General features: G+C 36.9%; 1 protein-coding gene across 5 annotated transcripts in view; it reads left to right on the top strand.

Moving 5' to 3' along the window:
- The window catches only part of TCF12 (transcription factor 12), a 160,211-nt gene that overhangs the window by 49,773 nt on the left and 87,277 nt on the right, over positions 1-23,161 (top strand). For all 5 annotated transcript variants that reach the window (XM_017737976.1, XM_017737970.1, XM_017737950.1 and 2 more), the window contains exon 5: positions 4,292-4,394. In XM_017737976.1, coding sequence (XP_017593465.1) covers positions 4,292-4,394 — 103 coding nt within the window. The remainder of the gene's footprint in view (positions 1-4,291; positions 4,395-23,161) is intronic.

The raw sequence follows: 23,161 nt of genomic DNA, 5'->3' as shown, positions 1-23,161 counted from the left end.
GTTTGGCTGTGTTAGCATCCCTGTGCTTGGAAAATCCTGATACAGATACAGCCTAAATCCCTCCGGCACTTGGGGCATCTTACCCCAAAGAGGTAGGAATGAATGTTACAGCTGTGGAATTTTTTTAATTGGTGGACTTTATTTATTGGAATGATTAGAGAACATCACTCTAATCCAGTGAAATCCCTGAAAAACGAATAAAGTTAGAGCATTCAATGTTGATAGTGCCTTCACTACTCAGTTAAATTGCAGCATGAATTAGTAGTAGTCTTTCTACTGCATTTCGTAACAGGTATTAGTAGACAATATTTGTTGCTTTTATTTGTAGGTGTATCTGACCTGGTCTTCTGATCACAAACATTCAGTCAGTCTGAAATCCAGGGAGAGGCCTGTGCAAAATGAACAGTCACAACATTACAGAATGCTGTAAGGGAACAGTTAACCCCAATTGCACTTTATTTGGGCTATAACAGCACAGAAAGAGAAGTTTTGTCTTCCTTTGGGAAAGTTAAAGCTTGTTTTTGTAATAGCTATGTAAGAGGTTGGAACAAGCAAGATAGTTTTGAGTTTACAGCTATGTCATCTAATCATATTCAAAATCAGTTTGCTTTCTGCAAGCAGAAAAATGCTCTGAGCTATCTGCAGTCCCTTCAGAACAGGGTGCTTAGAACAGGAAATGAATTTGTCCAGTAACTCCTATTTTGTAGACTTTTTGCCAGTTATTTGCTAAACACTCCAACTGTGCGCTCTGATGTATACTAATGCATTGGTAGGTTTGCTGAGGAGCCACAGAGGCAGAAATGGGGATGTGTACTCAGCATGGAGTGTCTCTTTCCAGCCTTTCTATGTTAAACGTGCCCTGCAGGTAACAGGAGGTAGAAATGCTCCAAAGGGCTTTGGAAGCCCACCTGTGGTCCAAAGAATGACATCACCAGCCAGAATATGTACCATCAAATAGCTCTTCCCAAGAGGGGACAGTAACTTTTGGCATGACTGATTAGTTCCTTTTTCTGCGTGGAGTCTGTCCCAATCCAGCTATATTTAAGCGAGCTTCAGTAGATTAGTCTTCAAAATTGCCAGGAGCTGAGATTTCCTGCCTTTCTCAGAAAGGCAGAATGAAATTTGGCAGCATATATTATTGAGTCTTGCTTAAAACGTGGATTTGAAAAGGGTCTCTGATAGAATTTCATATAAATCCCCTCCCACCTTCTGTTGCTTTTGCCAGCTGATTGTGTCTTCTCTTCATTACTCAGTCAAAAAAGTGGGGTTTGTCTTTTAAAAAAAACACTATCCTCCATTGGTATTCCAGACTTTTTAAAGCTCTCAACTGTGTTGTTCTTTGAGCAGTAAGCATATGTTGTCAATTTGCACTATTGTAGTTGTTAAATACATTTTTAAAGCTTTGATTGTATGACTAGGAGCTTCCAGTAGCTTTTCAGAAGATATTGGAAGGTTCTAAAGATTTATCTGTGTTTGGTTAACAACTCTTGGCAGGAGTAGAGCTGTGCTGTTTGCTCTGTAGGTTAATACAGATGCAAGAGCAAGGAATGGTATCAGGAATGCAATTTTATTTGAAGTACAGCTTAAATGTGAAGAATGCTCTGAAAAAACTGTGTAATTTAAATCACTGTCCTTAGAGCTCTTCTGATTTTTCTTAATTTGCTTTTGTGAAGTACAAAAATTGTTTGTTAAATCAAAACTGCACTTGTTTGTGGTTATTTTGCATTCATTTAGTGTGGGTGAGCTGTATGTGGGAACCAGCCCAGGGTTTCTAATCCCAAACAAAACTCTGCGGCCTGAGTTGATAATCCATACCTGAATACTAAGACTCTGAATAACTGGTGTCAGACATGGTGGCCAACATAAGACCTCTTTACATTGGTCCACTGTAGATGAAGGCATAGGTTACAATTTGCACAAGTGTAAATTCTGTAGTGGCAAATAATGAAATGCCTGATACAATTAATTTTAGGAATTGCATTGAAGTCCAGAAAAGACCAATTCAGTTTAAAAGGCTTGCATATCCCGTGGTACATTTTCATCCTGTATACCAAATGTTTTGTTTTCAATGGCTTTGGTGTTGTGAAGGATAACTTGGAGCATTTCCACATAGATGAAGTAGTTCATTTATCTGGTGGTGTAGAAATACAACTTGGATGCTGTGGTAGTTGGTTGCAAGTGCATTTTGGGAAACTGAGAGGGTATATGAGAAGAGCATGATATCAAGTATTCTTTGAAGGAATTTTGATGATAGAAGGAAGAATATTCCTTTTCATGTAAACTGCCCACCCAGTTCTCCAGTTCCTCTATTTTGTGAATGGGATATGCAATATTAACATGGGGAGGACCATTAAGAATCCTGTGCATTAGGTAGATTGTGTTGCATGATGTGCAACTGTATATGAAATGAGTCTTACTCCTGTTATATTTTCAGTAGTTCTTATTTACTTTGTAAATAAAGATATCTTAAAGATTTTGGTTTCTGGGCCTCATTTGGGCACCACTTACTGAATGTCTGAGAGATATAGATCCTCTTTTATCACTGATAGTGTCCTTTATAGTTTCCTTCTTTTAAAAATAAAGTATAGCTGAAGTATTTCCTTAGGGGAAAAGGTTTTAAAAAAACAACCATGATAAGGAGTACAAGCAGAGACACAAATAGGAAGCTACCTACTTAGGAGCTTTGGTTTTCATCCTGTATTTGTAAATTTTTGTGTCTTTATTCAGCAGGTTTAATTTCTTTCTTGTTTCATTTCAGCATAAAAATAAAGCACATGTGGTGACCTTAGCTAGGAGCCACTCCATTTCCTCAGCAGCTGCTGCTACACACTGCTTGTCTGACAGACGGGGCTAGGTCATGGTTTCCAGAGGACACCCTTGTGGTCATAACCAAGTTGTAAATGTCACTAAGATTGTTTCTGAATGCCTATCACAAGTGTATCACTGATTCTGAAGCAGATAAAGTCAGCCAAAGATTCAGTGGGGAGTTGGCTCTCCCGGAAGATTGCTGTGCAGCCTAACAGCAGCAAGAGCTGTGACACGCATCCATAAGCAGCGGTAGTGCTGTGACAGTTCTTTAGCCCTCAGTTAGCAGCCCTTTGGTAGAACTGACAGCATGCCTGCAAAGATAGGGAGGCCTGTTTCAGCCCCATTAATGTTGTCTTGAATGTGAGCCTGCAGTCTGGAGAAATGATAAATGTTCAGTGATTGATGATTTTATAGTACCAGGGCACTTGGGATGGTTTCTGGTAGCTGTGAACAATTTTCTCTCCTCCCTTAATTAGGCCTGAGCTTTAGGTTTCTGAACAAGAAGTGACTAAGTGTGAATTGTAAGATAAGGTTTACAAAATGTTTGTCAGAACTTTGGCTACAAAGGAAGTACAATTTTGAGTGTCAGGTCTTTCATGTTTTGGTACAGAGTAAGTGATTCAGTGTGCGTTTCGTAAGTCTGAATGGCAAATGGCATATTCATACCTTAATATGGAAAAACTGACGGCATTTCGAAATGTATTGAGGAGAGCTTTACGTAACTGGGTTAATTAAATAATACGTACATCCAAGGACTTCTTTGTTTTCCATCTCCTCTGCCTTTGCTGTAAGCTTTCAATAAGCCAGTGTTTCCTGACTGTGTAAGGGTCGCTCCCAGTCTGGTAAGCTGGCTGTGCTAATGGTAGAAAAATGCAAAATAGTATTTCATTTTCAGTGCCTGTTTGCAAATCGGATGACAAAGTTGTTTATTTAATCGCTGTATGGAAGTAAACCTTTTGTCAGTGAGCTATGCTCTTTAGTAATGTGATAGTGTCAAAATGCCTATTAATCTGTAATATTAATAGCAGGCTGCAAGAAGAAATGGAGTTTGTTCTTCTCATCTACACCAACATTTTTTCTTAACATCGGTGACTCTTCCTGAACTTTTTACTGTCTTTTATTAATGCAAACAGAAAGCTTAGGAAAAAAAAAATCAGTTGCAAGTTCTTCAGACTAATTTTATTCTCTGTGGTTAGTGACTTAACACTAAGAGGATTCAAATATCAAAATATCTCTGTATTATTCAATTTTTAGAAATCTTGTCCATGAGGACACAGCTTATTAAGAGACTATGTGGTTTCTTTTTGATGGGGAGAAAGTAATATGTGGGCAGAGAGTAATTTCTGTGAGATAGACCTGAAAGCCAACTTTTGTGATTAATGACCAATTGTGACTCTGCACATTTAATTAGGAAAGTGTCATTACACTCAATTAGCAGGGCTGCCAAATAATCTGTTTAATACTCTGGTCTTTTTTTCTCTAGGGTTTTGCAGACAGTCCTCATTACAGTGATCACTTGAATGACAGTCGATTAGGGCCTCATGAAGGATTGTCCCCGACACCTTTCATGAACTCAAATCTGATGGGTAAGTAGGTAATTCTTTACGAGTATCCCCTCAAAGCCTCTTTGGTCAGAAAGAGACATTTTTCATTCCCTTGTCTAGCCCTGACATGTCAAGCATCTGGAAGTTGCTCTGTTTCTCATAGCAACACTGACTTTCCCATTCAAATCTTTTTATGTTGGGTGAGTTCCTCATAAAGGCAATTATCCAGGACTTTTTAGAAGAAGGAAATACCAAGATTTTCTCAAGTTGATCTAGAAAGCTGATATATTTTGATTTGATGTAAATTCTAAATTATTTTAAAGATTAATTTTTCTTAATTTTGTTTGAGAAGACATTTATAGCAATTTTTAATCTGTGCTTTTAAAAAAAATATATTTTTCTAACATTCAATTCCTGAACGACCTACCAATTCACTGTAGGCTTTCTTCAATTAATAATTTGAGGGCTTGCTTCTTATTTTTAATTTTCTAATTTCTTTGATATTTGTTATATTAGAAACTCTGTCACTTTTAAGAAATAGATGGAAACTCCTGCTTCCAGACCTGTTTGACATTTTCTGCTTTTGAAACTGGGAAAAAAGCAAGCAAATGGTGTATTATATTGTAGCCTTAGGTATTGAAAGCTTCTGTTTCATTGCCTGCACTTTGTGTTACCTGAAACATGTTAATGTGTTGATGGCATTGGTTGAAAAATCTCCTTTTGTGTGTTCCAGTTTGGAACATAAAAATGTTGATTTAAAAATATTTAATTTGGCAGTACATGGTCTTGGGACCATTTTTGTTTTGTATCTTAGATTTCAGGATGACTCTGAATATTTGTTCTGAATTTGTACATTTCACGTTGTTTCACTTCTATATTCCCCATCCTGTAGACATGACCTATTTTGTGGTCTCAGTATTGTCCTTTTAAGACATAGCCATGGTAATCTAAGTGGATTACTTAAATCCAAATCCTGGTGGTCTGCAATTTCTTTTGGAAATCTTTCTACTTTGCTCAGTCTTTGTTTACTACTTTAATTTTCTCTGAAATAGAGGCAGACAAAGCTCAGTTATTGCTGAAAACAGAATTTTGTTTAAACTTCATATATGAAGCGGAAAACACGCCGTTTTAAAATGCCCATCTCTGTAGACTTTGATTAGAGAGAGTACATGTCAATTGGTCAATGACACTTCTATCTGAAGACAGCAAAGCTAAAATGCAGTAGTTATTTTGCTAAAGCAGAGTACACTTTCCCCAAATACTCTTTCAGACATGTTGTCTTTTTGCTAATGCAAAAAGCTAAAAAAAAAGACAAGTTACTTCAATTGCTTCTCCAGTATTTTGGTCAGTAGCATGTATGGAATATCTCTAGGCTTTGTAGCTGATACTGATTTTATTTTACAAAAATATATAGCAAAGTTTGATTTTTTTTTTTTTTTAAATTCATGTTACCAAAGGCAAATTAATTGCTTGTGTTTTTAATTTAAGCCATCCAATTTCTAAACAATATATACCTTTAAATATATGACAAAAATAATTGGTGCAACTATATGTTCTTGGTTTTTCATTTTTATTGAACAGATGATTCTATTAGATAGAATTACATCATTAATACAGATTTGAGACGAAGCCTCCATTTAGATGATTTTGTAGAGAGGATTAACAAATTGCAAGATATGTATGTGTCAGTCACCCAAAGCAGCTGAGGACTGAAATAGTTTTGTAAAGCTTTATGGCTAAGAGTTCTTAGGGATTTTATTTTCTTGGAGCAAGAATACTTCATTTCCTTCTATATGCAGCCAAGAATTACAGAAAGCTTTCAGTATATATTGCTAAGATAAGATCACATCAAAACTCTAAAAGTATGCCTTTAAAAGTATTCCACTTGTGGCTTTTGGCTTGTCATAACAAAAAATTTTGTTCATTTTACTTATGTTACTGTATAGGATGCAGCTTTGTATATTACACTTATGCATTGTATTTTAATTGATGGTTTAATTGAAAGTTTTGAGAGAGGAATGATAAAAGCTTCATGAAAACATAGAGTAGTAGTTTTCTGTGTAGTACTATTGTCTGTTTGTAGTTTCTTTATCTATTACTAAGAAAATGATAATTCTTCTAAAGGTATTTTAGACAAAAAGATACTGAAAGTTTTTTAATATCAAATTGTGGACACGTTCCCATAAGCAGAATGAACACATTAATTTTATTAGCTAATGTAGACATATGATATTTAAGGTGTTGGTTCATTATTTTGTGATCTTTGGAGTTTAAAAGGAGATGGAGGCTAAGAACATAAACTTGATGAGCTTATAGGAAATATCTCACTGGGCTAATAGCAGTGATTGAGCATCTGGGGTTCCATAATGAAGATCTAAGAAATACATCCCTTCCCAACATTTTATCATGACTGAAATACATTTCTGGAATAGTTAAAAACTATTAAAAAAGAAGAAGAGAGAGCAACAACATATTTCACCATTGCTGTCAACACTTAAGAGCACCATTAAAAGAAAGAATTGTGTGTCAAGGGGATGTTGTTGTTTTGTGTATTATGTTCAGCCGTAAGCATATTTGCCTGAAGAGATAGTGGATTATAAAGTGCCACTGTCTTTCATGATGGAGCTCTCAAACATTTTAATGATCTTGTACATTGCAAAAGAGAGAAATTTTGTCTAACAAGAGTTGATAATGATTCAATAATGAACAATTTACCACAGAAAGATGCATTTCCATATTCATTTAGATATTTTTTGAAGTGTTTTGCAGAGGAAGTAAAGCTATTATGCTGGATTAGTTAGTGTTCTTCACTAATGAATTCCAGAATTATCGTGTTGATTTGGTAGTATAAAAAAAGAAGGCCGTTACTTATATTTTGAGTAAAACCACTGAATCCTCTTGGGACCAGCATAGTCTGTTGGTATCCATAGAGATATGTAGAAAATCAGGCTAAGATATACTGGTGGTATTGTAGCTCCATTTAGACTTGATAATCTTTGCTTATTCAACACTTCTCTTTTAATTACATTCTAGAAAACTATTCACAAGGATATGAGATTCTTTTCTCTGTAATTATGCTGCCTTTTAGTACTCTGCACTTGCAAGGAGAGGTCAGTTTTTGCTAGGACCCTTCAAGCATGTGGTATTGTATCTGCTGTTGTAATGTTCCCTGGACTTTATTCTACTGAGATGTTTTACTACTACTTACTGGGAAGAAAGAAAGCAGATTATTCTTGAATATAGCTTAAAGGGGTTTTTATTGGTCTGTCTTGAAAATTTGAAGTGGGCGAATTACTTTCTTTTGTGTGTCTGTCTTTCCACAAGAGGTAGAAAGGATAACAGCCATACTTTTGTGCTCCATGTTCATCATCTGTGTACTGCACAGTTCCACAAGGTTGTATATGACAAAAAGTCATTTAAAAATTTAGTCAATAGTGAGTGAAAAGACAGTGGTTGGATATCAGCTTACCATGTTGAAATCAGTCACTTGAAGTAGAGAGATCATTCTTCCAAGTTTTCTTTCAAATATATTTCCTTGTTTTCTCATTATTTCATTAACTAGTTCCTTTAAAGTTTAATGGGGTTACATTTTAGAGTTTTAGGTATTTCTGCGCTAGCAACAAGGTTTGAAGACCTGTCAATGAAATCGGAGATTTTGAATGTATGAGAATGGAGGATTTTAGATTATCTTCATTTTCCATCCTCATTTACTCACTGGCTCCGGTAGACCAGCTTCAGGTTGTAGTTACTAGTTTTTTTCATACCATCTGGTGATGTTGTAACACTCACATCTCTTAGCATCCTGATGGCTTTGCTCCTCTTCCTAACAAGCTTCTGCTGTATGCTGGGTAATGCCATGGTGCTTTCTTATGGCCAACATTAAGAGATGGAATGACTGACCATGTAGAGAAGTCAAGACGCACCAGCTGGTATTTACATGGTGGGAGTAGAAACTTGTTACAATAATTAGAGCTATAAATTATTCAGATTGATAATAAAAATACAGCTTCTTTTACTCTGTTTATAATGTGAATATAAAGGGTAAGCCTGATTCTTTTCCTGTTTGGAATAAATAGGTGAAAGAACCAAAAATAGTACTGTCAAGTGGAAGCAGAGTAATACATGTTGGGGTTTTTGCAGTGTGACTTCCTTTCCCGTTGGTTGTACTTGATGCATTTGGGTTGCTTGTGTGGTTTGTCATCAGGCATCACAAAACAGGGTTTCTGAGTAAATTATGTCTATATACACCATGAATTTTACCCTCTCTTACTGTTCAGCAGTCTTGTTCCAGTGTAGCAGGGGTTAATAGGTATGTGCTATATAAACTACTGTTTGAAGGGTGGCAGGAGCAGAGAGGTGCTTCATGGGTGGAAGCCAAATTTTGAGAATTTTCAGACCTAGTCTTTGGGTTACTGTGAAACTCACAATGGATTTTTTGTATTAATCATATGAATGAATGATCAATATCTGGATTGCGATGCTTTCTGGTTTTAGAGTTACTATTAATTTAATTGAGTTGGTTGCCTTATTGTGCAGGTTTCTGAGAATGGCTGGGCTTCTGCCAGTGCATCCTTCAAACTGAAATTACTGTCTTAATTTTTATTGTAAAATCTATTCTTTGACTTGTAATTTAAGCACTCCAGTTGGCTTGGAGAGAGTAGGAGGTATTTTTAAAGATGAACATTGGAGGGCATTTTTTGAAGCAACATGGTAAATAGCTGAAGCCTTTGTAAGCCTTCCAGTACTGATACAGTTCTTCAACAGCTGATGTAAGCCTTTAAAACCATAATTTGTGAAAGGTTATTCTCAGTAAAAGGAGAGGCTTTTGAACTTTAAAATAGAATTAAAAGAAGGCATGCATCTGAATTGGTACTCAGTTAAGAATCTAACTAATCTTCAGGAAAATTGGTAGTTTTCTTCCTCAGTAACCCTTCAATAAAAGAATTTTGGAATTGAAGAGAGAGATCTTGTTATCAAATGACTTTATAATGGTGAAGGCATTAGTAGGAATAGTAGGAAACCAGCAAGGGTAAATAGTTATTAAAATGGCACACATTAAGAATGATGCCATTATACTTTTTGCTAGGAATCTTGTTTTAATTACCTTTTAGGAAGGGAGAGGGCAGATGCAAGTAGGGAGTTGGCGGACCCTCTATTTGTCCAAAATAATAGTAGATTTCCTTGAATTGCTTTCTATAGTAATTGATATTTCAAAACATGAAAAAAACCAGGCATTACAATGGAAATTATCTCCAGAGATGTGAGTAATAGCAAGATTGATCTGAAATAATTTATATGCAGTTACATTGTTATTAACTTGGAGAATGGTGTAGACAGAGTATTTTATATCCTTTGGAGAATTCATTAGGAAGAAAGAGGAAAATGTTAAAAGAAGAAAATGACAAAACCGTGACATAACAAAGATTATGACAAGTGGTTTAGTCCATCTCATTTTACAGGGCAGTAAGTTGAAAGAAAAATGTAAAAGGATAGCTAATAAGATTCACATTTTGCATAGTTTTTTGTCAAATATTACTGAGTTTAGAAAAAACTTTCCCTAGTAAAAAACACGAGTATAACATTATCCAGAGTTACAATAAATACTTAGAGGTAGTGGTACTGAGTCCACCATAAGCCATAGATTGTAAACTTCCCGTGCTGAAAAAGTTCCTTAACATTCACTATACATAACTGTATTGTGCAGTTTCACAGTACTATGTTTACATTTCTTTGAATCACTTATTGTTTTGATTATTAAAGCTAAAAATACCAAGGTGCTGGCTCACCTCTATGTAATACATCATGGCTACTTTTCCCAAAGTAAGTGTTGCCATTGATTCACCCCAGTAATGCTTCTTGTCTTTTTGCTTCTGATAGGCTTATGTTTTTTTGATAATTAACATTTTCCAAATCATTGCATATAATGAATCTAGCAAATTGAAGATTTCCATTTAAACTCCCTTCTAAGATTGTTTCTTTTCCTTTTGGGGCATGTCACTGTTGAATTGGTGCTGGTTTTATATGATATAGATTGGCTAAAAGCCTATTGTGAATTTTGTGGTATTTTGGGTTTTATAATGAAATTTCAAACACAGAGTAATGTTTTAAGTTAAATTTCAATTATTTCTTCCTCTCTTCCAGATAATTATTTGAATAATTTTCTTCACATATGAATATATAAAACTGCCATAAATAAATTGAGGTTCCTTTTTGTTTGTTTGTTTCTGTTTTGAGTGCTAGCAGTTCTTTTGTTCTGGAGTGTTTGTGCTTCTGGCTGTGCCCCAGCTCTGGCGTGGTGTGTTGGGCAGAGGCAGCTCTCAGACCTGGGCTCTGACACAGTGGTTACTGCCAGCACAGAGCCGCTGCTCTGTGGGCTGAAGCTTTCTAGAGTTGCAGTGTTTTGTATCTGTTCATACAGTTTCAGATTTATCTTTTTTTTTTTTTCCCCAGGTATTACATTAAATAAATTCCACTCACACCAAAGAACTGCTCTCATCTGCTCTTAATTTTCCTTTTGTGAAAGCTAATGGGTTTCTGGGAAATTAAATTACACAGTCATTTAGTGAAAGTGCTAAGTGCAGGGCATTTTTACCCTTGGGTTTTTGCTCACGAGAGCGTGTGTTAAGCTTAGTTTTCCCTTTTGTTTACGGTAATATTTCAATCAAATAGCTTTCCTAACATTTCTTTAACTGCAGTAATACCTTGAGGCTTTCTCCACACGCAGCGGGGGGCTTGTGTCCTTTGTAACGTTATGCTGTAGCAGGTGTCCACGTGTGCTCTCTGCCCCTTGAGACTTTGATCTCTCTCCTGGTGAGCAGCTGCAGCAGAGGGGCCCTGGTAGCGCTCCTCAGGTGGTGCTCAGGTGTGGCTGTGCCAGGTAGGTGCGTGGGCACAGCTGCCTGCCTGCTCTCCTGCCTCCGCTCACACGCGGTGTTTCCTGCCTTTGGCAGCTCCCGGCGCAGGAAGGTGAGGAGGGGTGAGCAGGTGCATGGTGGGCGGCCTTCCCCCCCCTTCGGTGATCTGCTCGCTGCAGGAGTGTGCTGGAGTGTTGAGACACTTCATCCTTAACCATGCTGTAGTATTGTACACGTTTAGACTATGTTTGTATCTCCAGATCAGTGTTGGAGTTGTTAACAGGCTTAGTCTGCAGTGTTGCGGTTCAAGGAAGAAATCAGAAAGGTTTTCTTTCTGTCAAATAAGCAAGTGAATAAATTTGTTCTTGAAAACCCATCAAGCTGTATGATTAAAGAGTGTGCTAGGAAGAGCTGATGATTTCTTTTCACTGGATACTACCAGTGCCACAGGTATCTTCACAATGCACAGTGTGTCCCAGAAGCAGAACTTGCAGCTCTGGGGGTCCATGGACGGTGGTGGTGCTTGCACTGTGCACTAACGGAGGAAAAAGCTAGTGCTAATTGTGTTGGAGGAAGATGAAATGTTGCCTCCTTCAAAATGGTCTCACACTTGAACCCAGATTTTTTGTCATACTAAGTACTTTTGAATTGCCAGTCTGGGAATAAATATGCAAAGTCTGTGGCTTTTACATTTTGAAATATTTTAGTTCTGATAAAATTTGTTCTGCCAAGCTTGGGTTTTAGTTAATGCAGTCTGATACATTTGAGTGTTGATTTATTCACAGTGTACTCTGCCTCTGAAAGGGGAATAAATAGTAATCTGATGAAATTTTTAAGTCTTGTATTTCCTCTTTGTTACAACATGTCAGTTTAGCTGCTGTAGGGTATGTTTATCTGTTACAAGGCTCATCAGTGCATGAAATGCTGAAAGGGCATATTTCTCTCCTGTGGTTCCTGCCATCCCTGGGCACTTGTAGATGTGTTCCAGTGGATGGGATCAGCTGGGTGAAGCTGTAGGATTTTTAAATTTGAGTCTGTCTGAAGGCGCCAAGCTCCCTTCTAGGGAGGAGGGGGTGATTCTTTCCCATACTGGTGATGTAACTTCCCCATGAGGCAGTTGCTTAGGGATCTACATAATAACTATTATCCTGTTCAAATAGGAGACTGTAGAAAGCTCACTGGTGATTAAAAGATAATTTTGTAATTTTTCATGGCTTGTCTTTGTTTTGTAATAAAGATGTTTGCTTATCGCCAGGTGCATAAAAATCATTTACTTAATCTCTATTTCATTCCATGAATTTTTTTTTGTTCTTGCATGCATGTAGCTGTAGCCTGTGAGTTGCAGTCCAGTTTTTAATAAATGCAGCAGCCTGTATCCAGTGATTAAATTCTGAACTGATCAACCAAAATGTTCTAACTAGGCTGCTCATGCCAAAAAAAGTGGCTTTTGTGATTTGGCACATTATAGTATTTGCATTAATGTGATTTGAAGTTGCTAATAGTTTTCTTTAGAGACTGGGTTTTAGTGAGTCAAATGTTTTGTTTCTGCTGGAAACCTGACTTTGTTTAGATAACAGACATCTCTGAGGGCAAAACAAAAATAAAAGATGTAGGTTTATTTTTCAGGTGCATGGGGGTGTTGGACCTCTAATACTATGGTATTGTGAGTTGCCTGAGCAGCCGCTGCATTTTCCATAGAGCTGTAAGCTGCTGTAGGTGTGTAGTGCTTCAGGTACAAAATAGATTAATAGGTCAAGTATCATCAAAAGAAAACAAAATTTTTAATCTATATTTTTGGGAAGAATATCTGGACACTTTCACATCAATCTAATGTTGTATCAAAGTTGTGTTTTGGAAAAGTGGATGAAAGATTTTCATGTAACAGAAATGTGCAAAGACCAGAGGAACTGCAACTCATTCTGTTAAGAGATGGTTATATCTTGCTTTATTTGCAAGGCTTTCTTGGTTGCTGGCTTTTTATGTTCTTTCTTGGAGGCTGTCAGCATTGTAGCTTTCCCATAGGTGTGCAGCTTCTGTCGCTCTGACGTGTGCATGTCGGGAAATCAGGAAAATTCTGCAGAGTTATTTCCTTGGCATCCAGATGGAGGGTCACTTGGAGAAATAGTGCGTGTGGAAGCTTCACCAGGATGGCCTTTGGTGGAGGAACGGTGCTGTTTGGTTGGAGTTTTTTGGAAGATGCTCACATGGGTCCTCCATCTGAAGATGAAATAGGAGGGAGAGTTGATGCATAATTTTGTGATGATGTGTTACATACACAATTAAAGAAATTCACACTGTTTGGGTTTACTGTTACTGAATCTTTTAAAGAAAGCAGTAGCCGTAAGTTGAGAGATAAAGTAAAAAAGGTTCATTGAAGTGGGAATGAGGAAGAAACACAGTGGTTACTATTAAGATGAGTTGACTGATTTTACAGTTTTTTATAGAACTGGCAAGGTCTGGCCACGAGACTAAAGGTAGTAGGGAACCAAGTGCAATAAAATACGTAATGTGTAAATGTACAATCTGTAAATGCAAACTGGAATTGTACAGACCATGGGCAAAACTAGTGCTATTGTCAGAATAACTGCAGTGAAATTTTAATTCACTTCCCATTGTAGTAGGGACCTCTAAAACAATCCTGGTACTTCAGATATGTGCAAGACAAGTAAGGCACCTTGCAATGTCTTCCTCTTAGATAATGGGACATAGAAAGCAGAAATCTTGAGAGTAATGTGTGACTTTTAACAGTCTTGTAAGCTTCAAGGCTGACCCCTGGGGTCTGCGTTGAATACCTGAGTGCGTGACTGTATCATAAATAAACTTGTATGATGTTTAAAAAATGTTTTGCAGTGATAGGAAGGAGTGTACTTGTATGCTCTTTATCAGGATACTGCAGTTTTAAGTATGTTTGCTCCATGGTAGGAGAAGTTTGTCTTATTATTTTGATGTGATAAATAACACTTCTGTTTCTGACTGAATTAATTTCTTTCCTATTACATCATTTATTTATTTCATATATTGCTGGTCCATTACAAGCTGTCACCTCAGATTTAATTTATTTATATATTTATTTGAAGCCTAGAGGTACTTCCCAGCTTAAACTGATTGACCTGCTAGAATCAAGATACACAAAAGTAAACTCCTTACAGAACCATATTTCTTAAATGATGCCATACCTGTCTTAAAAGTTGCATTGCATTATGAAATACTGTAGAGAATCTTCTGATCATGTAATTCTAACTTCAAAGGAGTTTGCAGAAGCTGTTATGTGTTTTACTATAGAAAGCACTTAGCACACCTTAATATTCTACCTATCAGTCAAAAAATGAGAATTTCTCCCCCCATATTTCTTTTTGCTTTAATTTTAGAGGAGATTTTGTTTCCTTATGGATGTGCTGCATTATTATACAGCTTCACGTTTAGAAAGGTACTGAAATTGGTACAGATATGCTAGATCAGAAACTGAGCTCTTGCTTATTTTCCAGGATACAGTTTTTACTTTATATTTAGAGAAATGTCATCCTTTCATCTGGCACGAATTAGACCTTTCTTCTCAATGATAGGTGAGGTGACTTTATTTTTTTTTCCAGCAGTGCTGTGTTCTGCAGTGAAAGATCAGCTACTATATTTTACCCCATCACTGAAAAAATTTTTTCTTTACATCTTCTGGGATTGATATTTTTAAGCTTAAGATAAATGTTGTTAGCATTACTAGTTTGTTAGAAAATGTTTAAAAATTATTTTAGATATAATAAAGCTGAGAAATCCACATGCCTTTTTTTTTGTGTGTGTGTCTGAATCTTATCACTTTGCTGGGTACTTTGCAGGTTGAGCTGTGAGAGCACAGCCTGAGGTCACTTGTTCATGCAATGCTCTGTTTACCTTGCACCACTACGTTGCTCTTGCCCAGCATAGCCCAGCATAGCGGGGGCTTGAGGGTTATTTTGTTTTGTTTGATTACAGAGTGGTGGGAGGAGGAGCGATGATTGCCTTGTCTTTCTGAGGCTTGGCTGCATTTTTAAAATTTTTTTGTTCACTGCTTTTATTCATCAGTGACAATTTATAAACAGTGCATGTTTCACAATGATTTCAGCCTTGAGTGCCAAACAACTGTATGATTTTGTTTCTTTGTTTGACAGCTATCTGGCACTAAGCCCTGGGCACAATTATAACAAATAGTTTTGTCCAGTATACTTGTATGTTCTTTATTTCAATTACATTTTTGCTATTACATTGGAAGTGTATCTTCCTAGAAATGTGGTTCAAAACGTACATGGTAAAAAAAAAAAACAAACCCACTTAAAATCAGATAAAGCAGTTTAGTATAAATTTGTTCCTTCAGTATTTTGGAGTTGGGGACAGCAGGGTAAACAAGACGGGCCAGTTGAAAAATACTGCTGGGTTTAGTTGGTTCAGTAGCACAATTGCAAACTATGAAAAGGAATATGGTTTGTTGGCAGGAGGAAAAAGCCCATGTGTTTCTCCAGTTGGTGACCATTTTATCTAGGATAGTTTGCGTATGTATAGACCATAAACAGTGGGCTTTCAGCTATTTATTTAGGACAGAGTAAAGCTAAATAGTATTTTAATATAGAATATTTTCTGTATTGATTTATCTCATTTTACTTACATAGAAGAAAATTTAGAGCCCAAATGTATTGAACTCAAGGTTCTACGTTTAGTTGGCTTGGTTGACATTCTACAACATGAAGGAGGAACGCTTGCCTGTTACTGTGCGCCTTGGAGTTTCTGTTTTGTGTGCCTCCTCCTCTCTCCCCAGCTCAGACACAGCTTGGTCTCATGATAGAGACATAGTGCAAATGCCAGTAAACCAATGTGAAATAAAACACCAAATGGAAAGGCAGTGATTCATCAGGAGAAAATGTTATCCAGGCCCCAGTAACTTTTATTCTTCTTTTAACCTGTGCTCTCAAGCATTGTTATTCCCTTGATAATCACTTTCAGCACCGTTATTGAACTGAAAGCTGTGTTTTTAAAGTTGCCACTGCCCTTCTACTGATCTCTCCTTCTTTCTTGATGGTACTTTTATGTTGCTTTCTTGTTTGTTAATGCAATGCAATTGTGTCATTGGTCCAGTTTATTTTCTTCAAAAAATGCCGAAGCCTCAGATGTAGGAAATAATGTGAACTTTAGTTTACACTAAAATCATTAATAGAATTATCTGTCCTCAAATCTATAGAGTATAATTTTACTGTAGTCTTACTTGTGGTTAAACTCATATTTTTGTCCCTTCAATGCACCCGTCTGGATCAGTACACTGTTCTGCCTGAGCACTTCCATGAGGCTTGTGCTCAGCTGCACTTTGGGATTTTTCCTGTCTTTACCTGGCTTGTCGGTCTGCCTGCCTTGGTCTGTTGACTTGTTTTGGCTCTTTTAACAAAAGACCACTTTTTTGTGGTTTTGTACAGATGTGTTGCTTTTTGTAAAGTTTTTTTTTTTTTTCCTTCATCTTGAATATAAAGAAATTCTAAAACTGTTTATGCTCTGTTACTTGCCATGTGATATGCACTTGGCTATAATGCCTGACTGTTGAAGTCTAGACCATATAATTTTTTCACATTCTCTCTGGGTTTTTGTGGTTCTTTCTCTGTGCACCTCTTAGTGGCCAGTGCTATCGGTGGGACACCATGGTAGAGGAGTCTTTCTCCAGCATGGGTCTTTTTGTTTGTGAGACATTTGTATGCTCAAAATGGGAATCTTCTAAGAGGCCTTTAAGTGCAGATTCTGAACAGGGGTGCTGTGTAGCAGTGTAAATTCTCACCTTCACAGGACAGATTATTGGGCAATAGATCTGGAAGATGAAAAATTTCATATTGTAATATAGTTATAGTAAAGTATAGTAATGTATAGTAATGCATTCAGTGATTCTCTGTTAGAAATGCTAGAAGTTGTGGTGAATGGAGAAGAGACTAACAAAAACCAATATGGGAAAATACATTTTAAAGTGGAAAAATAATAATTTATTGATGGCCAACTTCTAAAGGACATCAAAGCTGCAGGGCTACGGCTTAGTTAAGTTAGAGGAAGGAATATGAGCCAGATGATAAAATTAGACCTGAAAGAGTTTGAATGCAAAATTAGTAAAAATTTGCTTATTTCAGTGTTAGGCCAACAGTATGGCTTGAAGGGGAACTTTGTAGTTTTCCACTGCAAAAAGCAAATTCACATACACATTTTTAGTGTCCAGTATTTTGTTATTTGAAACGTGTCTTTTTTACTGAAGCTTCTGAGATGTGTGTGGATGTTTTTCAGAATGCTTGATCCCTTGTAGCATGTACCATGCTGCTCAAGGCAAGAATCTTTAGATGTCACAGTCATCTTGCCACACATGATGAATCACTTTGCCTAAAGATTTTCTGCCCACAAAGCCTCTGGGGTGGCTCTGTCTCCCTAAAGATGTTCTGTTCAACTGGCCATCTGAGCTAACTGTGCTGTGACCAGTTTGTAAAGTACTAAATCCAAACTTTTTCACATTTTTATTTCTGTTTGTACATAATAAAAGAGGTCATATGCAGAGAAGTAGTTCAGCTTTAAAAAAACAGTATTGCCTTGAACTTGTTTGAATTTTTTTTTTAAATTTAATTTGTCACAAGAATCACATCAAATTATTATAACTGCAGGATACCATCCAAAATGTGTTTTTCTAGATTTTCCCTGCTTTTTAAATTTTTTTTTTTTTTTTTTTTTTTAATATTGCCAATAAACCAGTGTGTGTAATGAGTTTTGTGGCTTTCCTGATCGTGTCCCTCTTTGGATACATTATTTGGTTGTATTGGCCTGTGAAACAGAGTAAGTGGCAGCTGGTAGTAAAACCTGAAGTTTCAAGATACTGAACAGATATCTGATTAACTGTTTTCTTGCAGAGGTCCATAAACTTGCTGTGGGGAACTTGGGGGACCACTCTAAGAAGAACATTTGACATATAAATGTTTTAAATGTTTTTAGGATTAAAAAGCAATTAATGCTTTTTAAATAGTTCAAAATTTGGGGTAGGTAAACTTAAATTCATATCTTGCTGTTCATTTTTCAAATTCCGTGGGCTGAAACAACATGCATTGAGCACTTTGTTGTGACAACTCTGTAGAAGTAGTGTATCAACAATAAGACATAGGAAGTGACAAACGGCAGCAAATAAATTTTATTTTCAGCTTTCTTTTTTTTTTCCCATTATTAATTATTTATATTCTTACCCTTCCTGCCTTTTTGCCTTTGGCTGTCTTTATGATAATATGTATTCCTGTGTTCTCCCCTTCCCGTGTGATCACTGGAGTCCCTAACTCCCTTTGTAGCCTGTTCAAGGTCTGTTGTTGTGAGGAGGAGGACGTGGCCCTTTGCCTGCTCTATTCCTTCCCCCTGAGAAAATCCATGAGCAGACCTCAGTAGTGATTTAAAAAGGGGGTGGCAATGTAACTACAAACTATTAGATGGCTGTATTTCATCTTTTGCATTTGTACAAAGAACCACCTTTTCTAACTTAGGCCACCTTTCTCCTTTCTGTCCTGTTGACCCTTTTCAAATATTTGCTTAAATAAGCATTGATGGGAGAACTTCTCATCTATTTTCTTTTTTGGAAGACAAATACAAATTAAAAACTTTTCCCCATACTTCCCCTTTTTCCCCTGTGGATATTGATTTATTTTTTTTTTAAATAACTATCCATCTTGCAGAAAATATTTTCACTACCCAGAACATCCTTTAAATATAAAATAGCTCTGAGTAGTGTATACATTCTCTCTGTCATAACTTAGAAATTCTTTTTGTTGAAAATGTAAAAGATTTCAACTCCTTAAGAACCAGCTCAGTAACTACAGGAAAAAAAAGCCCAAAATATTCCTCATAGCTTTTTAAAAAAAGTTAAACCAAACCCACCCTCAGCCTCCATGCTATTCCAGCTCTTCTTTGCAAGGAGATTTTTACTTATAGAAGATAAATTCTTGGTCCTTGTCCTGATTCTTTTTCTCTCATTAAAGATTTTGGTTTTGTTAGCTTCTTCACATTTGCAGCTCTTAAATAGATGCAGTCTATGTCACATTCAAAAGATTGTATTGGAATGAATGTCTTATTTAATACCTGAAAGTATAGCATGATTAGTTTAGGAAAATGCTTATTTGGAAGTCAAAGCCAGTTACGCCTGCCCAAGGTTTAATATTCCCTTTTTTATGATGAATCCAGCTGTGAAGCCTGAATGGAAATCAGACAGCTTTACGCTAACAACTGATCATAAGGAGTCCAGTTAGGAAAAACGCAGAATGATTCATTTTTGTTGACCCTGGATAAAGCTGAGTAACGTCAGTACAGTTGATTAGATAGAAGGGAGCAGTTAGGCAGTACCTAAACTCTAAAGCATTCAATGTAGCTGGGTTTGAATGTTTCTGCAGTAGTTAAAGAAAATTCTTAGTAGCACTGAAGATTTTCTTTGGATTTGAATGCTTGAAAGAATTGCTTTCATGGAGGGAAGTATAGTTCTAATTTGAGCTGTGCTTTCAGTTTTAAGTTTCATTTGTGGAATGAATTTTTTAAGACTTCTTTTAATATTGGGCAAATGTGTGTCTTTTGTTAGGGTGATGTTTGCCTTGCCTCCCTCTCATTTAACCATTTTCACTCAAGAAATTGCAAAATTCTTTCAATCTTAGCTATCTACTGTCATAAGCTTCAACACGTTCTTGCTTATGTTTATTGTAAATATTAATTTTGCTTTATTTTTCATAATGTGAGTAGTTCTTACAGAAATCCATTTCAGGATATTGCACTGACAAGATGGGGCTGTTTTGGTTTTTTTGTAACTGTTTTGTTCATTAACTCCTAGCTCCCTCTTTCCAAACAGCAGTGCTTGTCTAATTTTTAGTGAATGAATACATCAAATTTACTTTTTGCAAGATAAATTTGCTAATTTATATACTATATACTTGTGAATTATATATAATGTTTTATTGATAACTTTGTTTCTGTATATTTTGGGGATACGAATTATAATGTATCTTCAGTTGAGTCCTTTGCTGTAGAAAATGCTTCAGGAATTATGTATTGGTTTTTTTATGGATTAAAATTTGTGTTACTGTTGTCATGATTCCTTCACTGATTTCAACAAACTGATTAAAATCTGTTAATATTAATCTTGATGTCCTTACAGCCTATATAACTTCCATAACAATTAGATCCCTGATACCTGTGCCATGCACTTTTTAAAAACTCTTCTCAGAAGTTCACTAAAATGTCTCTGGTGCATTCATCCTGTCTTTGTGGAAATGCCCTTGCTCACAAGCAGTACCACCTTTTGCTGTCTTGGAATACCCTTTCTTTTGAAGTTTTTTTGGTAAATCTTAATCCTTTTGTGCTCTAGTTTCCAAGTGTTGAACTGAACCTTTTAAAGGTCTAATTATGTCACAAGCAAGCGCAAGCAAAGCCCCGCTGCTTTCCCTTCCTAGTTAATGAGAGGCTCGGTTTTATCTGAGGACCAGAGGAGGTTTAGTGGCTGGGTTGTGCTGCCTACCAGAGTCCCCTATGCCCTTGACTTCACTCAGACAAAATTTTAGCACAGGGAAGGGAAGTGAGATGCTCAGATGGACCTGGAAACATGAGCCGTCCCCTTGCTCATCTTACTTAATGCTTCCAGGTAAGGGTAGGGTTTACTGAGGCACTTTGATTTTGGATGAGATTCTTTGTCAAACTCCTCCCAGCACTTTCCATTGGGAATGTCACCAGCTGTTAGTTTTTTGGCTCTTAAGAGATGTCAAGTCTGTGGCATAGCCATCAACTTGCCCTGTGTTGCATATGAAGTGTAGTGAATATTAGTACTTAATTCATTATATGATTTTCATTTCTTTTCAAGAGCTTTCAAAAGAAAAGGAGCTGAATTTAATCTAAAAACTGGATCTTATTAAGGGAGAAATTCTGATTTTAACACTATAGGTTCCCCAAACACTACAGTAATTAGCATTCTGTAAGTGCCCGAAATAGAACCAGTCGTCAGGCCCTTAATTTAATATTTTTTTGATTAATGATTTTTGTATTCTAGTGAGGGAGAACACTTCCTCTGCTGCTGGTCAACATAATTCTGCAAAAGGATGTGAATATTCCTTTGATAATACTCATGTTTGTGCTTTAACCCTTCCGTGCTCTTCTGTTTAACGCCAAGTGTGCCCCCTTTTTACTGTGTGTAGTTTTTGTATTACAGAATCAGATTTGGCCCTGTGGTTCTGTGAATCATACCCAGACTCTGAATTGTTAGCAAAATATAAATACTTCTGTGTATTTATCTGAGATCTTTGTAATAGGGAACGAAGGAAGTCAAGGAAAGAAGATTAGAAGGCCTCCAGCACCACAAATCACCAAATTATCTGGGTGCTAACTATAAAAAAGTGTGCTTTTTGCTTTTGACATTATTTTTCCCCCCTCCTTGTATTAATGAATTAAATTATGCTGTAGGTCCTTTGTGTAGCCTCCCAGATAGGCTAGGAGAAATTGCCATTGACCTAAAGCAACATGTAGTGCTTCAGAGTGCAACCTAACAACTGTACTCCTATCATGCCTACTATACTTATTTTCCCAAATTCTCAGCCATTTATGCCCAAAAGCAAAACTGAGTTGGTTCAGTAGATGCTACATTTGTGTAATTTTTAACTGTAAAATTTAGAAGTGTCTGCTCTTCATATAATCAGTTTAAGGAATACATAAGTAAAACTAAGCTCTTGGCTTTGGTACCAAGTGGTGGAATCCTACCTACCTGGGCACTTACAGGATTCTTAACATTATATGTGTGTATTAGTCATTTGTTTAGTCTTTTATGTTTCAATTGCAACTCACTTAACTTTCGGCCCCGAGGCGTAATGTAATTCCAAGAGAAGATGTGTTCCTTATCACATTTGCTTCCTGAGTTTCTTTTTAACAGTGCAAATCTTAACAGTATAGTGTGATATGCTCTGGCAAAAATGTTGCCGTATCCTTATGTCTGTAGTGTTTATTGTACTCCTGAGTCATTAATAACACAAACATAAATTAACATTTGTAACTGACCTTTTTTGCAAACTAGTCAAAAGCAGCAAGTGCCCTGATCCAAGTCTTGGTGTGTTGGGATCACGTCACATTATGCACTTTTTTATCTGCTTGTATTACAACTAATCTGTGACACTTGGCCTAAAAGAAATAAAATTATTTCTTTCCCTGAGAGCATTGGTAAGCATATCAATAATTTTTTTAATAGTTTTTTTGTTGTTACCGGTGTTCCTGTTTGTTTCAGAATTTTGTCTTGCATATCACCAGGTCCAGCAGCACATTCTTTCATTGATTTTTCATTCCGCTTTGTCCTTTATCTCTGCTTGCTTGCTATTGTTCAGGGGTCTTTTGGTGGAAGGTGTGAGCATCGTGCAGAGTTTATTTTGGCAAAATGAATAATGTTGCCATTGATCTGGGTCTGAGCTGACTCTTTCCTCAGGCCGAAGTTCTTAGCTTCAGGTTGTTTCCTTCTTGCAGGCTCTGCTCGAATTGCAGCGTGGAGCCGGTGGTTGAGCTCTACCCGGCACTCTATTAATATGCACAACATGACCGGTTTCGGGGGAAGGTTATTAGAATGCTGGTTTGTATCCTCCAGTGAATGAAATGATGTGTGATTATGAAGTCATCAGGCATGGACCAGTAAGGCTCGAGAGAGCCTCCCCCCCAGGTCCTGGGGGTGCCATTGATTGGTGACCATGTGTTTGTGCCCGATAGACTGTGAAATGGTGTGTTGCTACACGGCTGTGTTGCACCTGCGCCCCACCGAGGTGATTGATTGGTTTGGTCATGTGGAATGTTCCCATCTGGTCTGCAGTAATGTGTTTTTTTTGTTAGGGTTTTTTTTTTTTTCTTCCTTCCTCTTCTCTCCCATTTCCCCTTCATCCACAAGCCGCGAGTGCTGGCTGGGGGGGCAGAGGAGGGCGTCGCAACAGGCAGAGGTGC

This window comes from Corvus brachyrhynchos, unplaced genomic scaffold, assembly GCF_000691975.1.
Source record: "Corvus brachyrhynchos isolate BGI_N302 unplaced genomic scaffold, ASM69197v1 scaffold200, whole genome shotgun sequence".
Taxonomy (NCBI): Eukaryota; Metazoa; Chordata; class Aves; order Passeriformes; family Corvidae; genus Corvus; species Corvus brachyrhynchos.
This window is presented reverse-complemented; position numbering and strand designations above follow the sequence as displayed.